This window comes from Sceloporus undulatus, chromosome 6 (assembly GCF_019175285.1).
Source record: "Sceloporus undulatus isolate JIND9_A2432 ecotype Alabama chromosome 6, SceUnd_v1.1, whole genome shotgun sequence".
Classification (NCBI taxonomy): Eukaryota; Metazoa; Chordata; class Lepidosauria; order Squamata; family Phrynosomatidae; genus Sceloporus; species Sceloporus undulatus.
The window spans coordinates 123,330,630-123,354,963 of NC_056527.1; the positions used below are offsets into that span (position 1 = coordinate 123,330,630).

A 24,334-nucleotide genomic window follows, 5' to 3' on the forward strand; every position below is an offset into this window, starting at 1 on the left:
GAGGTTTGCCCTTGGCTTCCCCTGAGGCTGAGACAGTGTGACTTGCCCAAAGTCACCTGGTGGGATTTGAACCCTGCTCTCCAAAGTGGTAGTCCAACAGTCGAATCACTACTAAACCAGGGCTTAGCTATATTTGACACTTTTTACTGGGGAAAACCTAGTTCTTGGGAAGGAGGCTGGCCAGGGATCCTTTTCAGCAGCCTCACTGAACTATAGATCCCAGCTTTCTTTGCAAAGGAGAGCCATTGGTGACTTGACGGACTCTTTGCACTCTGTTCATGGACCACTCACTGCCCTTTGGAGCTGCTAGAAAGTCCGGGAGGACATTTTGGGATTCCTCCTAGACAGAAGGTGGAAACGTAGGACCTGTCCCGGAAAAGGAGGACATCTAGGCACCCTGTCCAAGTACTAACCAGGGCTGACCCTGTTTAGCTTCCAAGATCTGACAGGATCAGGACAGAAGTATTTAAGCCTTCTGGTGCTGATAATACTGCTAATACTAAGTTGCTTTGCATCCCAGCCCTTGAAGAAAGACAGGAAATAAACCGAATATATAGCCAGCACTGAATTTTTCATCCATCTTCTTTGCAACTGCCCACTAATCTTGTGTAAGAACACACACAAATACACACACATCCGCACAGCAAGGCGAAGGAAGGAAGTGTATTGCCTAAGTGTGTGGGAGCAGCAGAAAGCCAAGAATGTAAATAAGTCAAGGATAAGTTGAAGCAAAAAACAACCGAAGGCACTTTCAAGACAGAACTGGATACAGGATTATCCGAAAATGTTGGCAGGGTGGATGAGGCCAAAGGAGACAATGTCAATGGTATCTTTTCCCTCCCGGTCTCTTGTTTCTTTTTGTGCATTTCAGCCTGAAATGTATGCCGGGTGGATCTCCAGATCCATTGATGGTACTCCTTTGTCCTTGCACAAGAATTTGTAAGAAGGTCAAAAAATGCCAGGAGGCTAGTATAGAAAGAGCGTCAGTGTGATGCAGCAGCTAAAAAGACCAATGCGATTCTAGGCTGCATCAATAGGAGTATAGTGTCTAGATCAAGGGAAGTAACAGTGCCACTCTATTCTGCCTTGGTCAGGCCTCACCTGGAATACTGTCTCCAGTTCTGGACACCACAAGTCAAAAAAGGTTTGACTTTGACTTCCCAAAATAAAAACCATCTTCCTGCCCAAACAGTTGAGAAATCGCACAAGGCAGAGTGACACCACTGTGAGGTTCTTCACACTTTACACTTTACAAAGTCTTTTGTCATCTACACCTGCACAGAAATACAGATTTTCTGCACTGAAAGCATACAATGCAGAAAACATGTTTCCCTGAGCAGGAAACTAGTTGTTTTGTGCCGAAAACGCCAATTCTGGGCAGAGTATCCATATGCATTTCAGTGCAAAGAGTCACATCCCCTGACTTTCTGAGGCTAATAAGGCAGATATCTGAATCAGTATTTTGGGGTAAAAGCCTTTTTTCAGAGAACGTCTTATTCATCCTGAACATCTGCCAGGCACTCTGGATCACAGAGGTGCATTTAAGAGCTCCAAAAGCCTTGCAGAGCACACTGCAAAAGTCCAAAAGACCAGCAGATGCTGCCACAGGGCATCTCCCGGTTGCCAAGGATTGCAGCTCTGCAAACCCCTTTTTTAAAAACCCCAAACGCCAGTGTTTGCTGGAAGAAGACCAGGAGGAACTGGCGCCAAGTAAGGAAAAGGAGATGAGTATAGTCCTTCCATTGTCAGAAGGCCACAGATTGAGCACTGCCAAGATGGTGGCCTCTAGCCAGGTAAGCTAGAGAAGAGGCCAGGAGAGAGGGCAGCGCACCTTCCGACGTTTCGCGATAAAAACCGGGACACGTGGCTGGGCCACATCAGAGTGTGCTCAGGCAACAAGAGACAAATGTTATCAATGATCAAGAACACCCAACACTACAACTGCAAGCAAAGGAACCCTGGGACTTATGTTCATATGGAGTTGATGTACATACTGTACTGAGTTTAGTATTTATGCACGTAATCTCCTACTGAGTTTAGAAAAGACTGAACTTGCTGCAGTTTAATACAAGGTGGCATCTCCATTTCCTTCACATGTTCCAAAACTTTCTTCTGGCCATAGAAAGAATAGGGCAGTCTGTACCATTTGGTAGAGAGCAAGACAATGGCATAAGACAGCAATTCTGGGAATTGTAGTTTTGCGAGACATTTAGCCTTCTCTCTCAGAAAGCAATGGGGCCACAACAAACCACAGTTCCCAGAATTCCATAGCACTGACCCATGTCAGTTACAATGGTGCCAAGTTGGATTACTTCTCTAATCTCTAAAAGGCTCACTGTATACAACTCTATTACCTATACCCAAGCTTTCTTATTCACTCACTGAATCTGATTTTGGCACCAACGTGGCATCCTCATTGCACCATGGCTACATTCTCATTTAGGGCTCAATACAATATATGTTAGCCATGCTTTAGCCATGAATTATCCTGCAAAAGTCAGAACAAGCCACTGTTTGTTTTCCCCATTTCTGGTCCATTTCTCTCCTTTCCTTTCTTGCATCTCCAGTACTGGAATGGAAAGCTGGGGAAGCAAGCCAGGGTCCAGCCATGATCCACCATTCAGATGTAATAAACAACAAGCCATAGTTTCCACAAACTGGTACTTATGAGCCAACAACAGACCAACACTGCTAATTGTGGTCTGCAGGTTAACAACAAACCATGGTTCTTTACAGGGATGGATGGATGGATGGATCTGGGCTAAACCAGCCAGAAATCATCACATGACAATCTGGTTCATCCTAATGTGAACACTAGGCCTTCTTTATCTTCTTTAATTAAAGATATCTTTTAATCTTGCAATGGATTTTGGTTGTGGCGGCACAAAGGAAGAACTGTCTTGAGTTCGATCAGGTTAAATGGTACCATTTCTCTTTTGTTGGGGAGCATGGGATCCAAAACTCACGAGAGGGAGCTTTGAGAGGACTTTTCCAAAGGAAAAAGCTGGGAGAGGGAGACATTTCCTTCTCTAGAGTCCCACAGAGAAAGGTGTGATTTGGGGGTCTGAACCACTGAAATCAAGCCCCTCCGATGTGCACTCCTGGCTTATCCTTGCTGGCACATCCTTTCGCATGGAGTTGTGCAGTCACCCTGGTTACATAACATTTTTTGCAGTTGCTAAGAAACGTGGAGTGGAAAGAGGCCCGATTGCGGTGGCGAGGAAGCCTGGGAACAAACAGAGGAGGAGAAAGGCTACCGTCACGAGATTCATAAAGATGAAACCCTGGCGACAACGCTATGCATTTTTCTAAGCTTGGAAATAGGGCCCGTTCAACTCAAAAGCAGCACACCACGGGCCATAAGTCTCTTCTTGTTGTTGTGTGCCTCCACGTCATTTTTGACTTATGGCAACCATGGGGTTGCTGTCATGAGATTCATAAAGATGAAACCCTGGCGGCAACGCTATGCATTTTTCTAAACTTAGAAATGGAGCCTGTTCAACTCAAAAGCTTATTTCTGAGTAAGCACACCACAGGCTAGAAGTCTTTTGTTGTCATTGTGTGCCTCCAAGTCATTTTTTACTTATGGCGACCCTAAGGCCATGGAGTTTTCTTGGCAAGATTTGTTCAAAGGGGGTTTGCCATTGCCATCCTCTGAGGCCAAGAGCATGTGACTTGTCCAAGGAAACCCACTGGGTTTCCATGGCACAGCTGGGATTCGAATCCTGATCTCCAGAGTTGTGGTCCAATGCTCAAAGCATTACAGGATGGTAAAATGGGAAGTCATGGCATTATACCTAAAAATGCACCGGATTTACACAGCCGCGGCCACATTTTTGCATGCATTGCCCAAATGCACACAAATGCCCACATCCCACTGAAAGATCTCTCCAGCTGGAAGGAGATGCTCTGATTTAAGGAAAATGGCATTTCCTTCCCTCTGCAAAGCCATTGTCATCCGCATCCGGTTGCTAGGAGACAGGCAATAGAGAGGTCCTTGAGAAAAAGGACCCAAATCATACAATGTACAAGGAAGGACAGAAATGCTATTATTCAGGAGTAAGCCTTAAGAAGGCAAAGGAATGCATCCGACTCTCCACTGCCCTCAGAGGAGATCCTTGTTGCGATTCCAGATTGTTTGCACCAAATTAATAGCATGTCAGATTTAACAAGAACTTCTGGTCCTGAGCGTTTCGGATCAGGGAGGCTCAACCTGTATAAGTTTATTCCAAATTAATCCAGAGAGGGAAATGGGATCAAAAGTAAGGGTCCTTCTCTTTATGTTGTTATGTTCCTTAAAGTCGTGGTGAACCTATCATGGGGTTTTCTTGGCATGTTTTTTCAGAGGGGGTTAGTCTTTGCCATTGCTGTCCTCTGAGGCTGAGAGTGACTTGCCCAATGTCACTCACTGAGTATCCATGGCTCAGTGGTGATTGGAACCCTGCTCTCCAGAATCATAGTCCAACACTCAAACTGTTGCAACACTGCTAAAACCCGACACTGACTATGGTCTAATCTGCACTGCAGAAATAACCCAGTTTGACACCATTTTAAGTGTTGTGGCTCAATGCTATGGAATTTGGGGATGTGTAGTTTTGTGAGATGTTTCACCTTCTCCGTCAGAGACCTCTGGTGCTAAAACAAACTACAAATCCCAGGAAGCCAGAAAATGGAGCCATGGCAGTTAAAGCAGTGTCAAGCAGCATTATTTCTGCAGTACAGATTAGACCTGTGTTTCTCCAACCCTCTTCCATCACTCTTCCTATGCCAATGCTGCTAAACCAACTGCAGATAGATTAAGGATAAAAAAGAAAGTGGAGGTTGGGCAGATGTAAAAAGAGTTTGCACCAAGGAGCTTCTTTGTGAGAAGCTTTGTTAATGCTTATACTTGTCCCTGCCACCCACTGAGATCTCCCACAGAATAAATTCAGCATCAAGTACTGATCATGCCAGTCTAGCCCAGGTGTGTGCAATCTTTGGCTTTATTTTGGACTTCATCTCCCACCATCCATCTGAACTGGGTACACCATCTAAGGCTGATGGGAGTTGCACGCCAACAACATCTGGAGATCTACATTTCTCCAATTGCGCTGCAGCCCAGTGACGTCAGCTAACTGTGTGTACCTTTAATAAAAATGCAAACACGGGTTAGGTCAGGTGTGTTTACCTGTGGCTGAAGTTCTCATTTTGCTTCCCAGGAAGGAGACAATTGGGTAAGGCTGCAGACAAAAAAACCCTGTTGTTTTATTGTGGTTGTTTAAGGCAGGACAGGAGTGGCCTGGGGTAGTTTCCTCTTGCCACAGCGCTGTGTGCAACAAAATAAATAAATACATCTGGTTTATCCTAGAACGTTTTGCAATGATTGCAAGATCTTCCGTGATACAATCTCAACAGAAATTAAGTATGTACTTTTTCAAAAAAAGAAATAGATAAATAGAGACCAATATACACTTGGCATGAGTCGAAACCCTATAATTTAGGGACAATGGGATAAGCGGCCTTCCCAAAATAAGTGCTCTCCAGATAGGTTGGACTATAAGTCTCGTTACACCCAGCCAACATGAGAAAGGGGGCATAGATGATGGAAACTGTGGTCCGGTGCATCTGAAAGGCGCCAGGTTGAGGAAGACAGTATACGCCACACCTGAACATGCATTAAAGCATGTAGGTGTGAATGTGACCTCTTTGCACAACAGACGTCTCTGAACATATAGCTTCACTTGGCAGAAAGACAAGGCAGGAAGCAGATGGAAGAGCTGAGGGTGTGTGTGTGTTATATATATATATATAAAAAATTCACTTATTTTATGCCATCCATTCCTCACCTAGCCAGGTTGGTGCTAGGAGTTAAATGTTCCCGTTCCTTTTGAGAACAGAGATATGGACATTTATAGTGTCTTGGTTTACAAATGTATGAGCACTGCACAGAGCTTAGCCATAGTTAGCTGTCACAAGCTTTGATCTAGCCACATAGTTGGAAGAGACCAGTCATCCAGTCTAACCCCATTCTGCCATGCTCCATGCAGGAAGACACACTTAAAGCACTCCCAAAAGATGGCCATCCAGCCTCTGTTGAAAAACCGCCAAAGAAGGAGACTCCACTCAGTGTATTGCATTGCAAAACAGCTCTTACAGTCTTCTAATGTTGAGGTGGAATCTCTTTCCCTGCAGTTTGCATCCATGGTTCCGGGTCCTGTTCTCTGGAGCAGCAGAAAACAAGCTTGCTCCATCCTGAATAGAACATCCCTTTCAATATTTAAACAGGGCTATTATTTCACCAAGAGCCAGCATGGCATAGTGGTTTGAGTGTTGGGCTCTGACTCAGGGTTCGCTTCTCAGCATGGTCCTGAAACCCACTGTGAAACCTTGGGCGAGTCACACACTCTCAGCCTCAGAAGGCAATGGCAAGTCTCCTCTGAACAACTCCTGCCAAAAAAATCCTGTGATAGGGTCGCCATAAGTCGGAAAGGACTTGAAGATACATAACAAGGGACAGTTCTACTTCAAGTATAAGTGGTGGGTGCTATTTTGAGAACCAGTGTGGTGTAGTGGTTTGAGCATTGTACTATATGACTCCAGAGACCAGGGTTTGAATCCTGGCTCAGCCATGGAAACCCACCAGGCAACCTTGCGCAAAGCCACACTCTCTCAGCCTCCGAAGATGGCAGTGGCAAACCCCCTCTGAAGAAACTTGCCAAGAAAACCCCATGACGGGGTTACCATAGGGTTGCCATACATCAGAAATGACTTGAAGGCACACAACACAATGTTGTGTCGTGGTACCAAATTTAAACGTATAGTCATTTAGAGAAGCATTTTCATATCTCATGCGCTGGGCTATTCCCTTGTCAATCCTGTTTTTCCCCTCTTTAAGCAACAAACACAGTAAGCAATGCTTGCATTTTGTAACTGACAACAACTTGCTTTTAAAAGCGCTTTATGCCAACTAGCGGGCACATTTTTATTTTACTTTTAAAAACAGTTTTCCAAATCCTGGTCAAGCAGGTCTGACTAAATTCTGGTCAAGCAGGAAAGGCAGAGATAGTACAGGGCTAGCTGTTTTCCCTTCTTTTCTTGGAAGACTTCCCAGGTTCCTGGGTCATAACAGAAAGTGAGCAGATGAGAGAGGAATACTGTATAGGAAATTATCTTGTGCCAAATCATCCGACGGTTGGTGTATCTAGCCCAGTATTAGCTGAAATCTGATGTACTGTAGCTTATTCCTGCCTGTTTGGTGGGGAAAATATGTCCACATTTCCAAATTTTGGAAAGATTTCCCTTTTCGGACCACAACTCCTGTTTGCTAGAGAATGGAGCCAAGGAAGGTGAACCCACATTATTTCTGCAACAGATGCAGCCTTTGCTAAAACAACCAAGAACCTTGTGGTCCCATAAAGATGACAATGTACCAAAACACACTGCTGAAATAACCCCAGTTTGAGACCACTTTAACTGCCCTGGCTCAATGCTAGGAAAAATCTAGGATTTGTAGTTTTGTGAACTATTTTAGCCTTCTCTGCCAGAGAGCTCTGGGGCCATAACAAACTACAATTCCCGGGATTCTCTAGCACTGAGCCAAAGCAGTTAAAGGGGTCTCCAACTGGATTATTTCTGCAGTGTGTTTTGGACCAACCTTGCCTTTGGTATCAACTTCTGCAGCATAGTAGGAGCCCACTTGGCCAAAGGTGCCACCTTCTCCCTACCAACCCTTTGCTTCAGAAATCAATAGAAGTACTAATCCTAGGCATTTCCAAGGTGCAATTGAATTAATTTTAGCTGCTTGAAGGGTGCATCCACACTGTAGAAATAATGCAGTTGGACGTCAATTTAAAATGCTGTAGCTCCATCCTCTGGAATCCTGGGGTTCACAGTTTGATAAGGTCTTGAGCTTTCCCTGCCAAAGAGTGCTGGTGCCTCCCAAAACTACAAATCCCAAGCTTCTGTCGGATGGAGCCATGGCAGTTAAAGTGGGGTCAAACTGCATTATTTCTTCAGTGTAGACGCACCCTTGCAGGAATATAATGGGCCAGAAAGCCATAGTGGTTTGAGTGTTGGACTATGACTCTGGAGACCAGGGTTTGAGTCGCACCTCAGCCATGAAACCCACTGGTGACCTTGGGAAAGTCACTCACTCTCAGCCTCAGAAGAAGCCAAGGGCAAATCCCCTCTGAACAAACCTTGCCAAGAAAACCCCACCATAGGTTCACCTTAGGGTTGCCATAATTGAAGGCACACAGCAGCAACAACAACAACAACAACAACAACTAGCCAAGAGTGCTGGTGCCTCCCCAAACTACAAGTCCCGAGCTTCTGTAGGATGGAGCCAAGGCAGTTGAAGTGATGTCCAGCTGCATTATTTCTGCACTGCAGATGCAGCCTTGCAGCCATAAATTCTTTAGTAATTTTATTTTAAAATATTTGAGTTTTGGACTAGGACTCTGGAGACCAGGGTCATGAAAAACCCCTTGGGTCAACTTGAGTAAGTCACACTCTCTCAGCCTTTCTCTCTCTCTCTCTCTCTCTCCATTCTCCTTCCTCCACTCATCCAACCCTTCAGAGTCTCTTGGTACCCAGACCCCCTGGGTGCCAATGGGCAAGTCACACTCTCTCAGCCTCTTTCCTCGCTCTAAATCCCCTTTCCTCCACTCACCCAGCCCTTCAGAGTCTCTTGGTACCCAGATTCCTTGGGTCACCTTTGGCATGTCACACTCTCTCAGCCTCTTCTTTTCCCTTTCCCCCACTCACCCAATCCTTCAGAGTTTCTTGGGGTACCCAGACCCCCTGGGCAAGTCACACTCTCTCAGCCCCCCTCCATCCTCCTTCCTCCACTCACCTAACCCTTCAGAGCCTCTTGGCCCCAGACCCCTGGGTGACCTTGAGCAAGTCACACTCTCTCAGCCTCATTCTCTCTCCTTCCCCCCTTTGCTCCACTCACCCAGCCCTCCGGAGGCTCTTGGTGCAGGGACTCTCCTCATCCTTTGGCTTGGAGGTAGCAGGAGGAGGAGGAGGGCTCTCCGGGGGGCTCTGGGGCTCCCTCCTGCTCTGGAAGCCCCCCATGGTCCGGGTCTCCTGGGCTGAGGCCCCCTGGATCTCCCCTGGAAGGAGGCCAAGGGCTCTCCGCTCCTCTAGCTCCAGCCAAGGCGGATCGAGAGGCAGGCAGCAGGTGCGGCAGCAGGGCGAAGTCCAGCCTTGCCAAGGGGAGGGCCAGCAGCATCTTTGGCAGGGAGGGTTGCCAACTTTTCCCTCTCCAACTGCGCCTCTGCTTTCCAAACTCCCTCCGAAAGCGTCTGATGCAAAGCCCTAGCCCTGTCAAAGCAAGGGATCTTGCAACACTTTTGGAGGTCCAAAACACACTGCAACAATGAATCCACTTTTGACAGCTTTTGACTGCTAAGGACTCCTGAGGAATTGCAAGTCATTGTGGCACCAGAGCTCACTCTCTGGCAGAGAAAGCTCAATGTCTCCCAAAACTACAGTTCCCAGAATTCCCTAGGATTGAGCCAGGGCAATTCCAGCGTCTCTCAAACTGGATTAATTGCTGCAGTGTGGATTGGAGCATTTTGAAGTTGTTATCCAAAGATGTCTTTCCCTGGAGTAAACACCCTTGCACCACCAATTGTGCTTTTCTGGACATTGTTCAAGGATAGCATCCTTATCAGGATTGTGCAAGAAGGATTATGTTGGCTGTACTGTTGACCAAGCAATTGGGGTTGTTGTAGTTGTTGTTTTGGGTGGAGGGACGACACTGAATAAACATGGGCCCTGGTGCAAAAAGCCTTGCAAATGTCTTGCAGAAAACCCTATAAGATGGTCACCATAAACTGGAGTCAACTTGAAGGCACATGACAACAACAATGGAAGGAAGGATGGACCCTGAGGTTACCTTTTAACAGCAGCCAGACAGCATTCTGCACAAGATAGGAATTATCTGCTCACAGTCTGCCCCACTATGGTCAGATGTAGCATATTCCCAGTTAAATTATAGCTGTGGTTTCTTATGGCATAAGGACCCTGTTTAGCAATGGAGAGGTAGAAGGTGACCAGGAACGCTACTCCAAGCTTAGTGACTTACAGATGGATTGTACTACAACTCCCGACATCCTCAGCCAGTGGGGCCTGGCTGGTCAAGTTCTGTTCCAGGATCAGGATACATAACTCTCTGCATAATGCTCTTTCTTCATGTGCAAACTATGTCTGCAAAAGGTTGCTTCTGGAACTCCCAGCCACTTGGGTGCCAGCTGAGGACAATGAAGCCTAAACCCAAATGCATGCAGCCATTGCTGCTCAGTGTTTATCTGAACAGCCCTGCCCTGCCCTGCTAAAAAAGGAAGATAACAGAGGTGTTTACCACAGTTTGGCAAGATTTCCAAACCTGGGTGAGACAATCTTTAACCAAAGAGAAGGACTCCTGCTTTTCAAATCCACCGGCAGCTATTTTTTTTTTTTATCTGCAACAGCTTTAAAAATGGCTCTTGTTTTCTGCTTGGGCAAAAGCTGGTGGTGAGTGTTTAAAATGCTAAAAGCATTCCAAGCTGCAAAAGCCAATAATCAAAAACTGTATATGTAAAAACAAAACCATATCTCAGGTCATTTTCCCCCCTCTTCAAATGCCCTCCGGAAGAGCAGCCGGAACTGTTTGGCTCCCAAAGCCACTGCAGTGGATCTCCCAAGAATGCCATCATTTCTCTCCGGGAAGGACTTGAAGCACCGATGCTTCCAGAAACAGGGAGTCCTGCCAAGCAGCAAAAATTCATTTCTCCTCTCCGCAAATGGCACACTCCGGTCAAGCTAAGCCCCCAAACCTTAAAGAAAAACATGGAACAGGGTTGTTTGGCTCAAATTTTGCATAACTGCAATAGCTAATGAGAATGTGCATCTCTGGTGACACTGCAAGCAATTGTATAAAAGATTTTATGGTGCTGAACCAGCATGGAGGGGCAGAGCATCTGCTTTATATACAGAAGGCTCCAGATTCAGTCCCTGGCATCTCCAGCTCAAAGGATCAGGTAGCAGGTGAGTGGGGGAAGGAAAAGTATATACCTTCAGACATTTGACAGATGCAAACCAAGACATGTGTGGCCAAGGAACATCAGAATGGGGTGCTGAAGGTGGCAAAAGGAAGAACGCACAAGACAGGCGAAGGTGCAGCAGTTTGCTTTTGCCTGAATCCACTGGGAAGGTTCAGGTAACCGGTAAATGGGAGGAGGAAACTTTGGGGCATATACCTTCAAATATTTCACAGACGAAATCCAGGATGTATCGCCAAGCAAGATCAGAATGTGTTGCTGAAGATGGCAAAAGGAGGAATGCCCAAGCTAGGCGAATGCTCAGCAGTTTGCTTTTACCTGAATCTGCTGGGAAGGCTCTGGTAGCCAATGAATGGGGGAAGGAAATCTTGGGCATATACCGTCAAACATTTCACATGTGTGGCCAAGCAACATCAGAATGGGGTGTTAAAGACGGCAAAAAGAGGAATGCACAAGCTAGGAGAAGCTACAGCAGTTTGCTTTTGCCTGACTCTGCTGGGAAGAGCAAGATTTTGGCCCCTATTCTCCTCTCTCCCCAGATGAGTTCATTCAATGCAAACTACTTTTTGAACTCAGGCTGGATTTGCACTGCAGAAGCAATACACAGACACATGCACATATATACATACACACCAACATACATATGTGTGGCACCAATTCTGAAATATGTGCAGGGTGACCAGCTGTCCTAACCACAAAGGAGGACAAGGCTCCATAAAACGTAGGGCCTTCAAGACCAAAAATGCAGGACGTGACTACATAAAAACTAAAAATGCTGCCACCAATATCAATTCATGCTTCTTAGCCGTGCTCAAAATGGAGCGCATTCTGGAATTCCTCCTGGACAGAAGGCTGAAATGTAGGGCATGTCTTAGGAAAGGAGGATGAGGTGTTTCCTCTACCCATCCCACGGCCGCTTAGTTCTCCAGCATTACTTCCAAACACTGCATGCTCCTCAGGCCAGGCCATGTCAAAGCAACAGATGGGAATGATCAGCCATGCGCTGGGGAGGCAGCAGAGCCAAACCTCACCCTGATGCCTCAGGGCAGCCTTTCTTATTCAGAATGTGACTAAGCATGGAGTTTCCTTTAAATGTTCCCTTTAAATGTATCTTGGGAACTTCCACCACATCATGTGAGTGCGAACAGTCTGAGCAGGGATGAACGCTGGATGAAAACCGTGTCCTGGTGAGACATTATGTCTGCCGGTGAAACATCTCCCGGCATGGAAAAGTTGAACAAAATTGCTGCCACACTTCAGAATTAATGCAGTTTGACCCCACTTTAACTTTCATGGCTCCATCCATCGTTTGGAAGCCTGGAATTTGTCTAGAAAAAAACAGTATGCTAAGGGATGTGTAGCACCTTTGAGACTCAGGTTGCATCTGCACTGCAGAAATCATCCAGCGAGACACCCCTTTAATTGCCATGGCTCAATGCTATTGAATCCTGGGATTTGTAGTTTGTTGTGGCACCAGAGCTCCCTGACAGAGAAGGTTGAACATCTCGCAAACCTACAAATCCTGCAATTCCATAGCATGGAGTCACAGCAGTTAAAGCACTGTCAAACTGCAATAATTCTGCAATGTAGATGCAGCCAGGAACCGTGAAGCATCCTATAGAATTAGTGCGACCAGGATTTCTAAATAGTAGTAAGGGGTCAAAAACAATTTTTGCAAAATTAAAATAAAATGCTCCCAAATGCTCCAAAATATCCACTGAGGGCAAATTTTGTAGGTCCTACCCATTGGGTGACCTTGGGCAAGCCACACTCTCTCAGCCTCAGGACAAGGCAATGGCAAACCCCTTCGGAACAAATCTTGCCAAGAAAACCCCATGATAGGGTCACCTTAGAGTTGCCATAAGTCGGAAACTACTTGAAGGTACACAACATATACACACACGGGCATGGTGTAGTGGTTTGAGTGTTGGACTATGAATCTGGCGACCAGGGGTTGAATCCCTGCTTCGCCATGGAAATTCACTGGAAGTCCTTGAGCATGTGACACTCTCTCAGCCTCAGAGGATGGCAATGGCAATCCTCTTCAGAAGAAACCTGCCAAGAAAACCCTATGACAGGTTCGCCTTAGGGTTGCAATAGGTAAAAAAATGACTTGGGGGCACACAACAAATAACAAGAACAATAATAAAATTGGGCCCAGAAGAGACCTCTTTTGGAAACCAAAACCATGGTGAAAGTACCCCAATATCCCCCCCAACACCTTATAGGTATTGAAGATGGAGAGCCTTCCCCCTCCATACACACACACACACACACACACACACACATATACAAACATGGCAAACCTATTTGTGCACTCATAAAATCAAATGCACAGGGATTTAAACCCAGACTTTTGCAAAGTCAAACCCTCAAAGGTTCTGGGTGTGCATGAACCCAGCTGTCAGCTTCAGTTGCTCCCATCTTTAGTCTGTTCTTGTTTTTCTTTCCAAATCTCATGTTCTTTCCATCCTCAGTATGAAGCAATTTGAGAAAGTTGTGCAGTGCGTATTGACAACAACAGCAGCACCAACAAACCAAACAAAATCTTCAGTCGTCCCTCTTGGAGACAGCATCTGTACCCAGCCACAATGTATGGAAACACTGACATCAGTAAGTATTTTATGGTTTCCTAGTAACCAATCTCCAGAAGAAAAGTGACCGATGGGTGAAAACCTAGCAGAGATGGCCACCTATTTTCCCCAGAACAACTGGGATCTCCTACAAAGTCACCCATCACCCTGGAAAGATGGCCCATTTGCCCAGTGAGAGAGATGGCTCTCTGAAAGGGACTCACCCTGACAGTCAAGGGCAAGGATGACCCTATATACACTGGAAACGTACAGCAAAGTACAAAAACATCCAAAATCCACAAAACATTAATATCTTTATCTGGCGAAGCAAAATGTACAAAAAGAAAAATGTAGAACACAACCCTATAAAAGCTAAAAATGCTCAGATAAATGTAAATTCACACTTTTCAGCCCTGCTCCAAATGGAGGACATTTTGACATTCCTCTTGGATGAAATGGAGGACATGTCCTGGAGAAAGGAGGGCCTCTGGTTACCCTGCCTCCATCTCCTGTTAGACTCAAACTCCTTCCAACCTGAGCCAGAATAGTCAGGGATCAGGAATGATGGGAGATACAGGCTTCGTCTATACTGCAGAATGAATGCAGTCTGACACTGCCTTAACTTCCAATGCTTCTGGGATTTGTAGCTTTGTGAGATATTTCGCATTCTCTGTCAGAGAGCTCTGGTGCTGCAACAAACTACAAATACCAGGATTCCATAGGATGGAGGCCTGACAGTGAAAGTGGTGTCAAACTGCATTAAATTGTCAGTGTGGCAGCAGCCCCAGTCTAGGAAAATCTGGAGGCTACAGGTTCCCTGGCATTAGAAACAAGGCAATTTCCCTGTCCTTGCAGTCATCAGGATTAGTAGCCTGGTTTTTGTTGTTGGTTTGTTACCATTCCACCTTCGAGCGCAAGCAAAATGTCATGCAAAATGTCATACAAAATTTCATGCAAGTGCACCAAATGTGTGCAACTGTTGGCCTACCTTTCTGCTTCTGGAAAGTTCTCTCTCTGCTCCACTGACTTCTTAAGAAAGAGTTCAGATTCAGAAAAGGGAGAAGGAAGCTGGAGGGGAAGGAGCTGGGAGGAAGGAAGGGGATGAACCAAGGCAAGGAGGGATGGGCCTGGCTGGGCATCTGTCAGAAAAAGAGCAAGGCTTCTTCTGGCCAGAGAGGAAAGGGAAGTGTTCTCATCATTGGCCCAAGCAGTCTGATGGTCCCCTGGGGACAACCCAGCCAGACAGCTGAGGAACCCCCCCAAGACCCCTGGCATGGCCAAAGCCTTGTGGTTTTGCAGTTCAAAACTCAGGTTGGATTCGGTGTGTGTTCCTCTCCCGGCTCTCTAAGAACAGTCCCATAGTTGTCATGCTGGAAAAATGTGCACTTGGCTAGAAGGGAGCACTGTCTGGAGGCCTCTTTGGAGGAGAGCATAAAAACTGAATTTCAGATCTTTGGAGAAGTTCTTTCTTTTTTCCTTTTTTATGTCACGAAGTTGACACAAAGCTGCCACCGCTTGCCATCCTTACAGCCAGGATGCAGAAGGACCAAAGAGCCCTCTCCAAACTCTGGGCAAACCTGTCTGAAACTGTGCAAATTTACTGTGCTTTATAAATAAATAAATAAATAAACAATAATAATACACATTGGTGATATTTTTTATTCTGCCCACAAGAAGGAGGGGTATATTCCTTTTAATATTATTATTATTGCTATTATTATTACTTTATTTTATTTGCTCCTTTTAATATCATTATTGCTGCTATTATTTTGTTTATTATTTATTCATTCATTCCTTTTAATATTATTATTGCTATTATTATTATTATTATTATTCACTTCTTTAATGTTATTATTATTGCTATTATTGTTATGCTTATTTATTTACTCCTTTTAATATTATTATTATTGCTATTATTATTTACTTCAATTATTATTGCTATTATAATATAATATTATAATATTATTGTTGTTTCTTCGTATACTGTTTTTTAAATTTAAATTGGAGGGAAATAAATAAGACATCAAAGAGAGTAAACAGGTTTAAATTTTGGTTTATTCCACACAGAAAATATGTATTAAATATATATATATATAGGTAGGTAGGTATACAGAATGAAATACTGTAACAAAGCTTATTTATGTCTATCTATCTAAACTATTATTCTATTACAAAGCTTATAATTTTTTTTAAAAGGCTAGCAACTAGATGACTCAGAAATTAACAACTGCAATAAGAAAAACACAATAATAATGATCATAAAACTGTCTGCTATGGTCCGTTGGTCTCCCCTTGGTCTTCTTTTGCAGACATTAGCTGTTGTTTCCCAAATGTTTTGGCATGTTTTGCAACCAGCATTGGGCCCCATCTATAGGCAGAGCCCCAGAGAAAAAGCCCCCAGAATACCAGCAGAAGGAACGTCCTGACAGTGAGTGACACTGAGTGACAGTGGAAGACGACGTTCCCTCGGAGTGCAACGCAGTCTCCTTCCTCGGAGGTCTCTAAGCAGACGCTGGAGGGCCACCAGTCCCATGGTCAGTTTGATGGAGAGTTCCTCCATGGCAGAAGGGGCTTGGACTAGGTGGCCCATCTTGGGGCTCTTTTCCAGCTCAAGGGTACTCCCTTCCAAACCCCTGTCCTCGGCCTCTGTTGGGCCACCGTTGGGCCACCCACAAGGGGACTGACCCCCTTCCCAGGCGGTGCAGGAGGAGAGGAGGAAGGGGGGAGGGAAGAGGGGAGGAGCCCATGCCCCACCACTGAACCTAAATGTCTACCTATGTATCTATCAACCCAAATATTGATCTATCCATCTATCTATCTATCTATCTATCTATCATCTATCTATCCATCCATCCATCCTTCCAAATATCTATCTGTCTGTCAGTCTGCCTATCTATCAAATGTCTTTCCCTCTCTCTGATCTCTATATCTACCTATACATTTGAACTATTATTCATCTATCTCCTATATTTGTATATCATCTGCCCTATCTATCATCTGTCTGTCTGTCTGTCTGTCTGTCTGTCTGTCTGTCTGTCTGTCTATCTATCTATCTATCATTTGCCCAAACAGACAGGCCAAAATAAATCTGGTTTGGGTTTGGGGTCACCTTGGAGGTATGCTATTTAAATGACACTTTATTTATTTATTTATTTATTTATTTATAAAAAGCGCTTTACTTTGGGGTGAAGGGACCACTGCACCTCAGGGGAAGCCAAGGCCCAGAGAGAGAGACTGAGGAGATCCAGGCTCACCATGGATGACAAGGCTATGTTACTATGTGCATCATCTCCGTTCTCTCAAACAGGGTTGTAACAATCTCCGTGATTTCTCTGCAAAGAAGAGAGAGCCATTGTCAGGTCTCCAAGGGCATCTGGAGTCCTAGATCTGGCCCTGCATAGATAGTCCCAGGATTTATCGTTCTAACGGTACATCTGTGTCACTGATGGGGCAAGGTCAAAGTCAAAGAAGAGAGGCAGGCCCCAGCCCTTCCTCTTGGTGCAGATCATGAGACACAGACTCATAGAATAGAACCATAGAGTCACAAGAGACCCCAAAAATCCAGTCTAACCCCATTCTGCCATGCAGGAATTCATAGGATCCTAGAGTGGTGGAGTCTCCCTCCTTGGAGGTCTTGAAACAGAGGCTGGATGGCCATCTGTCAATGGGGATGTTTTGGTCGTGAGTTCCTGCATGGCAGGACTGGATGGCCCTTCTTGGGGTCTCTTTCAATCATCATGGGTCCTTCCTGAGCCAGGGTTACCTCTGGACATTGTCCCTGGACACTGCCATCCTGACATTCCCCTCCAATCTGTCCATAAAACATGAGGATTCAGTCCAAATTTAAGAAGAAAACAAAATTGTTTTACCTTGGTTGAAGTCCCCTGCAACTGGGACCTCCAACCAAGGCAAAACAATATCTTCTTCTTAAATTTGGACTGAATTCACATGTTTTACCTCTTCATCACCAAAAGATGCAAAAACATGGAGACTTCTTGGAATCTCTTGTTCTCTGCCTACAAAAAGAGGCCTGTGACCTTTCTGGAATGGAGACCTATTGGATTGCAAAAGAGGGGTCCCTCTTGAGATGCAAATGGACTTTAAATTCCCTAGACTTTGAAAATCTCCCTCTTGCCATGGGAGCCTGCCTGCAAAAGATATATCCTCCCCTTCAGTCTTTACAAAGGACTGAAACAACATGTTAGGCATCTGACTAACATCTCCAAATGCACCCGATGAAGAAGCCTATGGCGCTTCGAAAACTTGCAACAAGTCTATTGAGCATTTCGGTTGGCCAATAAAGGAATCACTCTTTGGTGGGTTTTGTTTGAATTTGCTAAATGACCAACACAGCTAGCCCTGAAAGTTAAGCTAAGTGTGTGAGAGCGTGTGTTTCTGTTTTCTTTTTCCTTTGGGCTCATTTGTTAGGATAGTTACTTGTTGGGAACCAGGGGGTGGAATGGGGAGTGTACGCGTTTCTCTCTAAAATAAATAAACAGCCCTTCCAGACCAGAACAGATGAATTGTTCCTCAGCTTCCTCTCCAAACCCACATGTGCTTGACAACTGGGGGCTGTGATAGTGTGACCCTCGAGCTGGAGGGAAACACTACAGGCCAAACATAAGCTGTGGGTATTACAAGCAGCTAGAAACACACATACTGTGGAGATGGGTAGCTTCCGGAGCTCCCGCTGGTCTCCTCCTCCTTGATTTTTCGGTTTGCAACAACCATGGCATACCAGAAGGCAGCAAAGAAATGTGGGGCCCAGGACTTTAACTTGTTGACGTTGCTGTGATGTTTGATAATCATGCCGACAGCTCTGATCGCCTTGACCTGATCAGACAAGGAGATTCTAGACTTAGTCAAAGGACCAATCTTGCAGACAATCCCTACATCCCTACTCACACTCTCCGCTCTGGTAGCCAAAGTCTCCTCTTTCAACCCAGGATCTCCTCTGCCCCATCCCGGATCCGTCCCTTCTCTCTTGCTGCCCCTCATTCCTGGAACCTTCTTCCTCTGCATGCACGGCTCATCACTTCCCTAACCAGCTTTAAGGCTGAGCTGAAAACCATATTGTTTAGGGAAGCGTTCTCAGGGAATTTGTGATTGTCATCTGGCTGTCTGATAATATTTGATGTGATGTGATTTGTTTGATATTTGATGTTTTTAATCTGTTTTTTTTTTCTTTTCTATATGGTAATTTTATCTATTCCTCTTTTAATTGTTACTATCTTAGAGTGTATGCCTTGGGCAGGCTTTTATATTCTCTTTAATTTTACCGACTTTGTACAGTGCTGTGTATAATTACAGCGCTTTAGAAATAAAGTTTAATAATAATAATAATAATAATAATAATAAAGGCACAGATGGGAACCCCTTTCCATTTGTTACCTTGAGAAGAGTCCTATGAGGGTCAGCAATCATATGACAGTCCTTACCTGCTCTTCTGTCTCTTGAAACATACAAGAGCATTTAGTCACTTTGCACAGAAAAATACGTATTGCCTTATCCACATCACAGAGGGGTGAACACAACACAGCATGTGCCATGCGCTCACAGTCCCTGTAACAAGAAAAAGGGAGGTGGAATCCCTGCAGGACCTCCAGCCCCCGAGAGGGACAAGAGGCCAGAGGGATTTGGGGGAAAGCAAGGTGATCCACTTACTTTTCAGAGGACTCAAAAAAATGGTCTATCACAAGGTCCAGATGGTTTACTGCCAGAATGTTTGCCATTTCCAGGGCTATTTGGGGGACATAATTGGGCATTTGCTGACAAATACGATGCAGAATTTCCTTTCCCTATGGGAAGAAGAAAAAGAGGGGGGAATTAGATTATTGTCATTTGCTGAATGTAGGGAAGCTGTGAAAAGGGGCAGTAAACATCTCATTCCTTACTGAGGACGAGCGAAGTTTCGCATCCAAAGCAGCACGCCTTTGATTAGTGCACTCGCCACGGTCAGGTTCTTCTGGCTCCTGAGGTCTGAAGTGGGGAAAGGAAAAGGCCATGAGATTTGGGCCTTTAGACCTCAATAATAATAATAATAATAATAATAATAATAATAATAACAACAACAACAACAATAATTTATTACTACTACTACTACTACTACTACTACTACTACAGTGGACCGTTGGTATCCTCTGGGGTTTGGTTCTAGGATTCTCTGTGGATACCAAAATCCATGGATGCTCAAGTCCCATTAAGTATAATGGGATATTATTAATTATTATTATTATTATTATTATTATTATTATTTTATTCTCATTTGGGAACAAATTACCTTTCACAAGGGGTTGAAGGGTGTCTCTCTTCACTGTCCCCGCTCTCCAAGACCTGGTCAGCTACTTCCTTTAAAAAAATGGGATTGGGGGAGAGAGAGAAGTGAGAGTCAACAAGAGTCTCATTCCATTTGGAAAGCAATTCCATAATCCAAAAAGCCAACACGGGTTTCACAAGCAGACTAATGCCAGACTAATATGATCTCTCTTTTTTTGATAAAATTGCCAGCTTGGTAGATGAAAGGAAGGCTGTCACGCATATCTTGATTTCAGGTTCCCCATGACATTCTTGCAAACAAGCTGGTAAAATGTGGGCTAGACAAGGCAACTGTTACATGGATTAGTAACTAGCTGACTGGCCGAACCCAAAGGGTGGTCAGCCATGGCTCCTCTTCTTCTTCATCCTGAAGAGAAGTGACCAGTGTGGGGTGTCTAGTGGGGTTCTGTCCTGGGCCTAGTGCTATTCAACATCTTCAGCATAGGATGACCACCACCACCAGAAAAGGATGCTGCTTGGTCACTCTTGAGAGTCAGGGCCCTTTGCTTCCTGACCAATGATCACAGTGCCTTCTCAGGACACTATTGGGCATTGTGTAGTACGTGTAGGATGGGAAAAGATGACGGCCCTGTGGGTCAACAAGGCTCTTTTTTCTTACCGGTGAAGGTGGAAGCATCTCCAAATCAGACATCACAGTCTTAGTGCTGGCTTCCTTGATGGAAGTTCCTTGGGGCATCTCTTTTCTTTCCAACAAAGGTGGAAGGGCCTCCAAATCTGACACCAAAGTTTGAGTGCTGGTGTCCTTGATGGAAGTTTTTTCTGGCCTCTCTTTTCTTTCCAAGGATGGCAGAAGGGCTTCCAAATCTGAAGCCAACATGTGAGTGCTGGCTTCTTTGGTGGAAGGTTCTTTTGGACTCTCTTTTCTTTCTGATGAAGGCAGAAACCCTTCCAAATCTGAGGTCAAGTTTTGGGTGCTGGTATCCTTGGTGGAAGTTGCTTCCTCCTTGAGCAATCTGAAATGAAGGCAAGAAAAGGTCATGAAACTTGGGCCTTCAGGCCACCCCTCCTGTTCACCAATGCAGCCCACTGGGGGCCATAAGGCTTTGTGCTTTGTGTCTCCAAACACGGATTGACCCTGAGAAATGGCTTCCAGGTAGGCAAGGCCTATGAAATAATTGTACAATCAGCCCTCCATAGACATGAATTTTTTATCCACGGATTCAAGTGTCCACGGTTTGGAAGTATTTTTAAAATACAGTGGGCTAGGGTCTGGTTATAGGACACACACACACTCATGGGGTCTGAAATGGGTTCATGGGGTCTGAAATGGGGCAGGAAAAGGATATTCATTATTATTATTATTATTATTATTATTATTATTATTATTACCCTTGGTATGGGGTTTGGTTCCAGGATTGCCCTCCTCCCCAGACACCAAAATCCTTGGATGCTCAAGTCCCATATAATGGCGTGGTATTATTATTATTATTATTATTATTATTATTACTACTACTACTACTACAGTGGGCCCTTTGGTATCTGCTGGGGTTTGGTTCCAGGACCACCACCATTAATATCAAAATCTGTGTATCCTCAAGTCCCAAAATATACAACAGGGTAATAAAATGGCACCCCTTATTTGTTTGTCGATCTCAACCCATGGCGACCCTATGGATGAGACACCTCCAAGACCCCGCTCTGTCCTCCCCAGAGAGACCTGGTGGGCAAAGCTAAGAGTGCCCCCAGCCTCATGCAACCAGGTCTCTCCTATACAGATCAGGTCAGCTTGTTCTTCCAGGATCAGGTCCTGAATGGCAGCTGTTTTCCCATGCCGTAATGGGTGCACCAGTGGTAAGTGACATGTTTGGCTGCCAGTCCTGAAAACCACCAAAACCAAGACCCAGCAAAATGCAAATGCAAACCAGCCAGGGTCAAGGTTTTTCCCAGCAAAGGATGGATCTCTAATTAAAGAGACACTAATCCTCTTTGCATAGCCTCCCACCCGGAAGCCTTGCCATTCAACAACAGAGCAATACACAGTTTAACATGGAAATCACTCCTCCCAACCCATAGTCACACACTGCAGATAAGGCCCTCCTTATCCACGGATTTTTAAATCCATGGATTCAAGCATCCACGGCTTGAAAATATTCCCAAAAGGTATGCATTCCTAATAACAAACCTTGATGTCCCATTTTATATAAGGGCCACCGTTTTACTATGCCACTGTATTTAATGGGACTTAAGCCACCAAGGATTTTGCAGAATTAATCATGCATGTTTTGACACTGCTTTAACTGCCCATGCCTCAATAATGGCCTGGGATCATGGAGTTTGTAGTCTTTTGAGATAATTGAGCTTTAGCTCTTGGAGAGCGCTAGTGCCACCAAAAACTATAGATCCCAGGGTTCTCTAGGATCCATCAATAATAAATAACAAACCTTGATTTCCCATTTTATATAAGGGGCACCTTTTTACTATGACATTGTATTTAATGGGACTTAAGCATCCACAGATTTTGTTATCCAAGGTGTGTGTGTCCTGGAACCAAACCCTGGCGGATAACAAGGGCCCACTATATGTGTGTGTGTTTGTGTGTGTGTACCTGAAAAAAGACCCTGGTTCGTCGTCCAACACATCCGGGCAGCTTCCGAAGCAACATAACCTTCCCAACCCTTTCCTGACTTTCTGGAAAGGAGACAGAGAGGCCAGTTAGCATCTGGCTGGAGCAATGTCCCCAGCTTTGCAAGGCCAAAGCTGACCCTGCTACACTTAATCTCTCCTCCTCCAAAGCCAGTGGGGCTACTCACTCTGCCAATCCCCATCGCTCTTGGGACCTTGACTCCTTGGCACCAAAACACACCAAAGCAGGCTGCAGACACCAAACCAGTCCTACACCAGAGCGGCCGGTAATGTAGTGCCCAGCCACCAATAGCCACAGGGACTCCCCTAGGTTCTAGAATGGACTCAACAATGGAGCCCTTGCAAAGGTCAACAAAAGATGGAGGTTTCCCTGGGAGACTGACTGCTCTGCACTAGGGAGTCCTGGGATTTTGCAGTTGGGCAAAGGACCCTATGGGCTGCGTTGAGTGCAATTGCAAAATTAATCATGTATGTTTTGACACTGCTTTAACCGCCCATGCCTCAATAATGGTATGGGATCATGGGGTTTTTAGTCTTTTGAGTTAATTGAGCCTTATCTGTCAGAGAGCACTAGTGCCACCAAAAACTACAGATCCCAGGGTTCCAGAGGATGGAGCCGTGGGCAGACAAAGTGGTGTCAATTTGCATTATTCCTGCAGTGTAGATGTACCCTAAATGAATGGAAACACGGCATAGATAGATAAATACTGTAGACAGATAGACACTTCCACATTATTATGCATTTGTATCCCATGGAAACCTATTCGGGGGCATGTCCTGGTCACCCTGCTCACCTCCTGTTAGACTCAAATGCCTTCCAACCTGAGTCAGAATAGTCAGGGATCAGGAATGATGAGAGATACAGGCTTCGTCTACACTGTAGAACGAATGCAGTTTGACAGTGCTTTAACTTCCAATGCTGTGGAATTCTGGGATTTGTAGCTTTGTGGAATATTTCGGCTTCTCTGTCTGGTGCCGCAGCAAACTCCAAATACCAGGATTCCATAGGATGGAGGCCTGAAAGAGAAAGGGGTGTCAAACTGCATTAAATTGTCAGTGTAGCAGCAGCCCCAGTCTAGGATAATCTGGAGGGTACAGGTTCCCTTTACTGATCCTTCAGGAAACACAGGTTACTGGGAGACCAAGGTTCAAATGCCACTCAGCCATGGAAACCTCCTGGGTGACCCTAGGCAAAACCTCTTGCTTGGCCCAGCTGCTAAAAGAAAGCAAATATGAGATGAGACAGAAGCCTTGCAAAGGCAGGAAAAGTCCATCAGGGGGTGCCCCAAGCCAAGGAATGATGCAGATGGTCTACATTTCATGTAATCCAGGAACCAACTCCAAGAACTCTCTCAAACTCTAGTTTTTTGTGGGTTTTTCGGACTATGAGGCCGTGTTCTAGAAGAGTTTATTCCTGACGTTTCGCCAGCAGCTGTGGCATTGGCATCTTCAGAGAACCTTTCAAACTCTGTTTGGAAACTTAATGTGTGGAACAGTGAAAGTATGCAGCAACGGCATTCCAGATCACCACATGTTGACCAGATACGTGGATTTAAAAAGAGAATTAAAAGAGGGTTAAACATTAATTCAGGAAAGGACTGTCAAGATGAGTTGGGGCTGGAGAGTCAAGCATGCCCCTCTCCATCCTTTCTGATGCCCAAGGCTTCAAGGGCAAAACTAAGGGGATGCTGGTTGCACCAGGTTGGCATCACTCTGTGGAGTAACTCATGGTGTCACCCCTCCATTGATCTCCTCTCGTATTACACCATACAGAGTCCTTACTAATACATTTTGTACTCATGCTATTCATAAATC

General features: G+C 45.1%; 1 protein-coding gene across 1 annotated transcript; it reads right to left on the bottom strand.

Moving 5' to 3' along the window:
* Positions 1-16,765: 16,765 nt before the first annotated feature.
* LOC121934648 lies at positions 16,766-22,738 on the bottom strand. The gene is made up of 9 exons (XM_042475323.1): positions 22,687-22,738; positions 22,482-22,564; positions 20,535-20,889; positions 19,881-19,948; positions 19,495-19,579; positions 19,265-19,398; positions 19,039-19,162; positions 18,261-18,433; positions 16,766-16,932 (listed from the first exon to the last, which is right to left on the bottom strand). Exons 1-9 carry the CDS (start codon positions 22,699-22,701, stop codon positions 16,869-16,871), a joined length of 1,101 nt encoding a protein of 366 aa, XP_042331257.1. The 5' UTR covers positions 22,702-22,738; the 3' UTR covers positions 16,766-16,868.
* Positions 22,739-24,334: the final 1,596 nt, after the last annotated feature.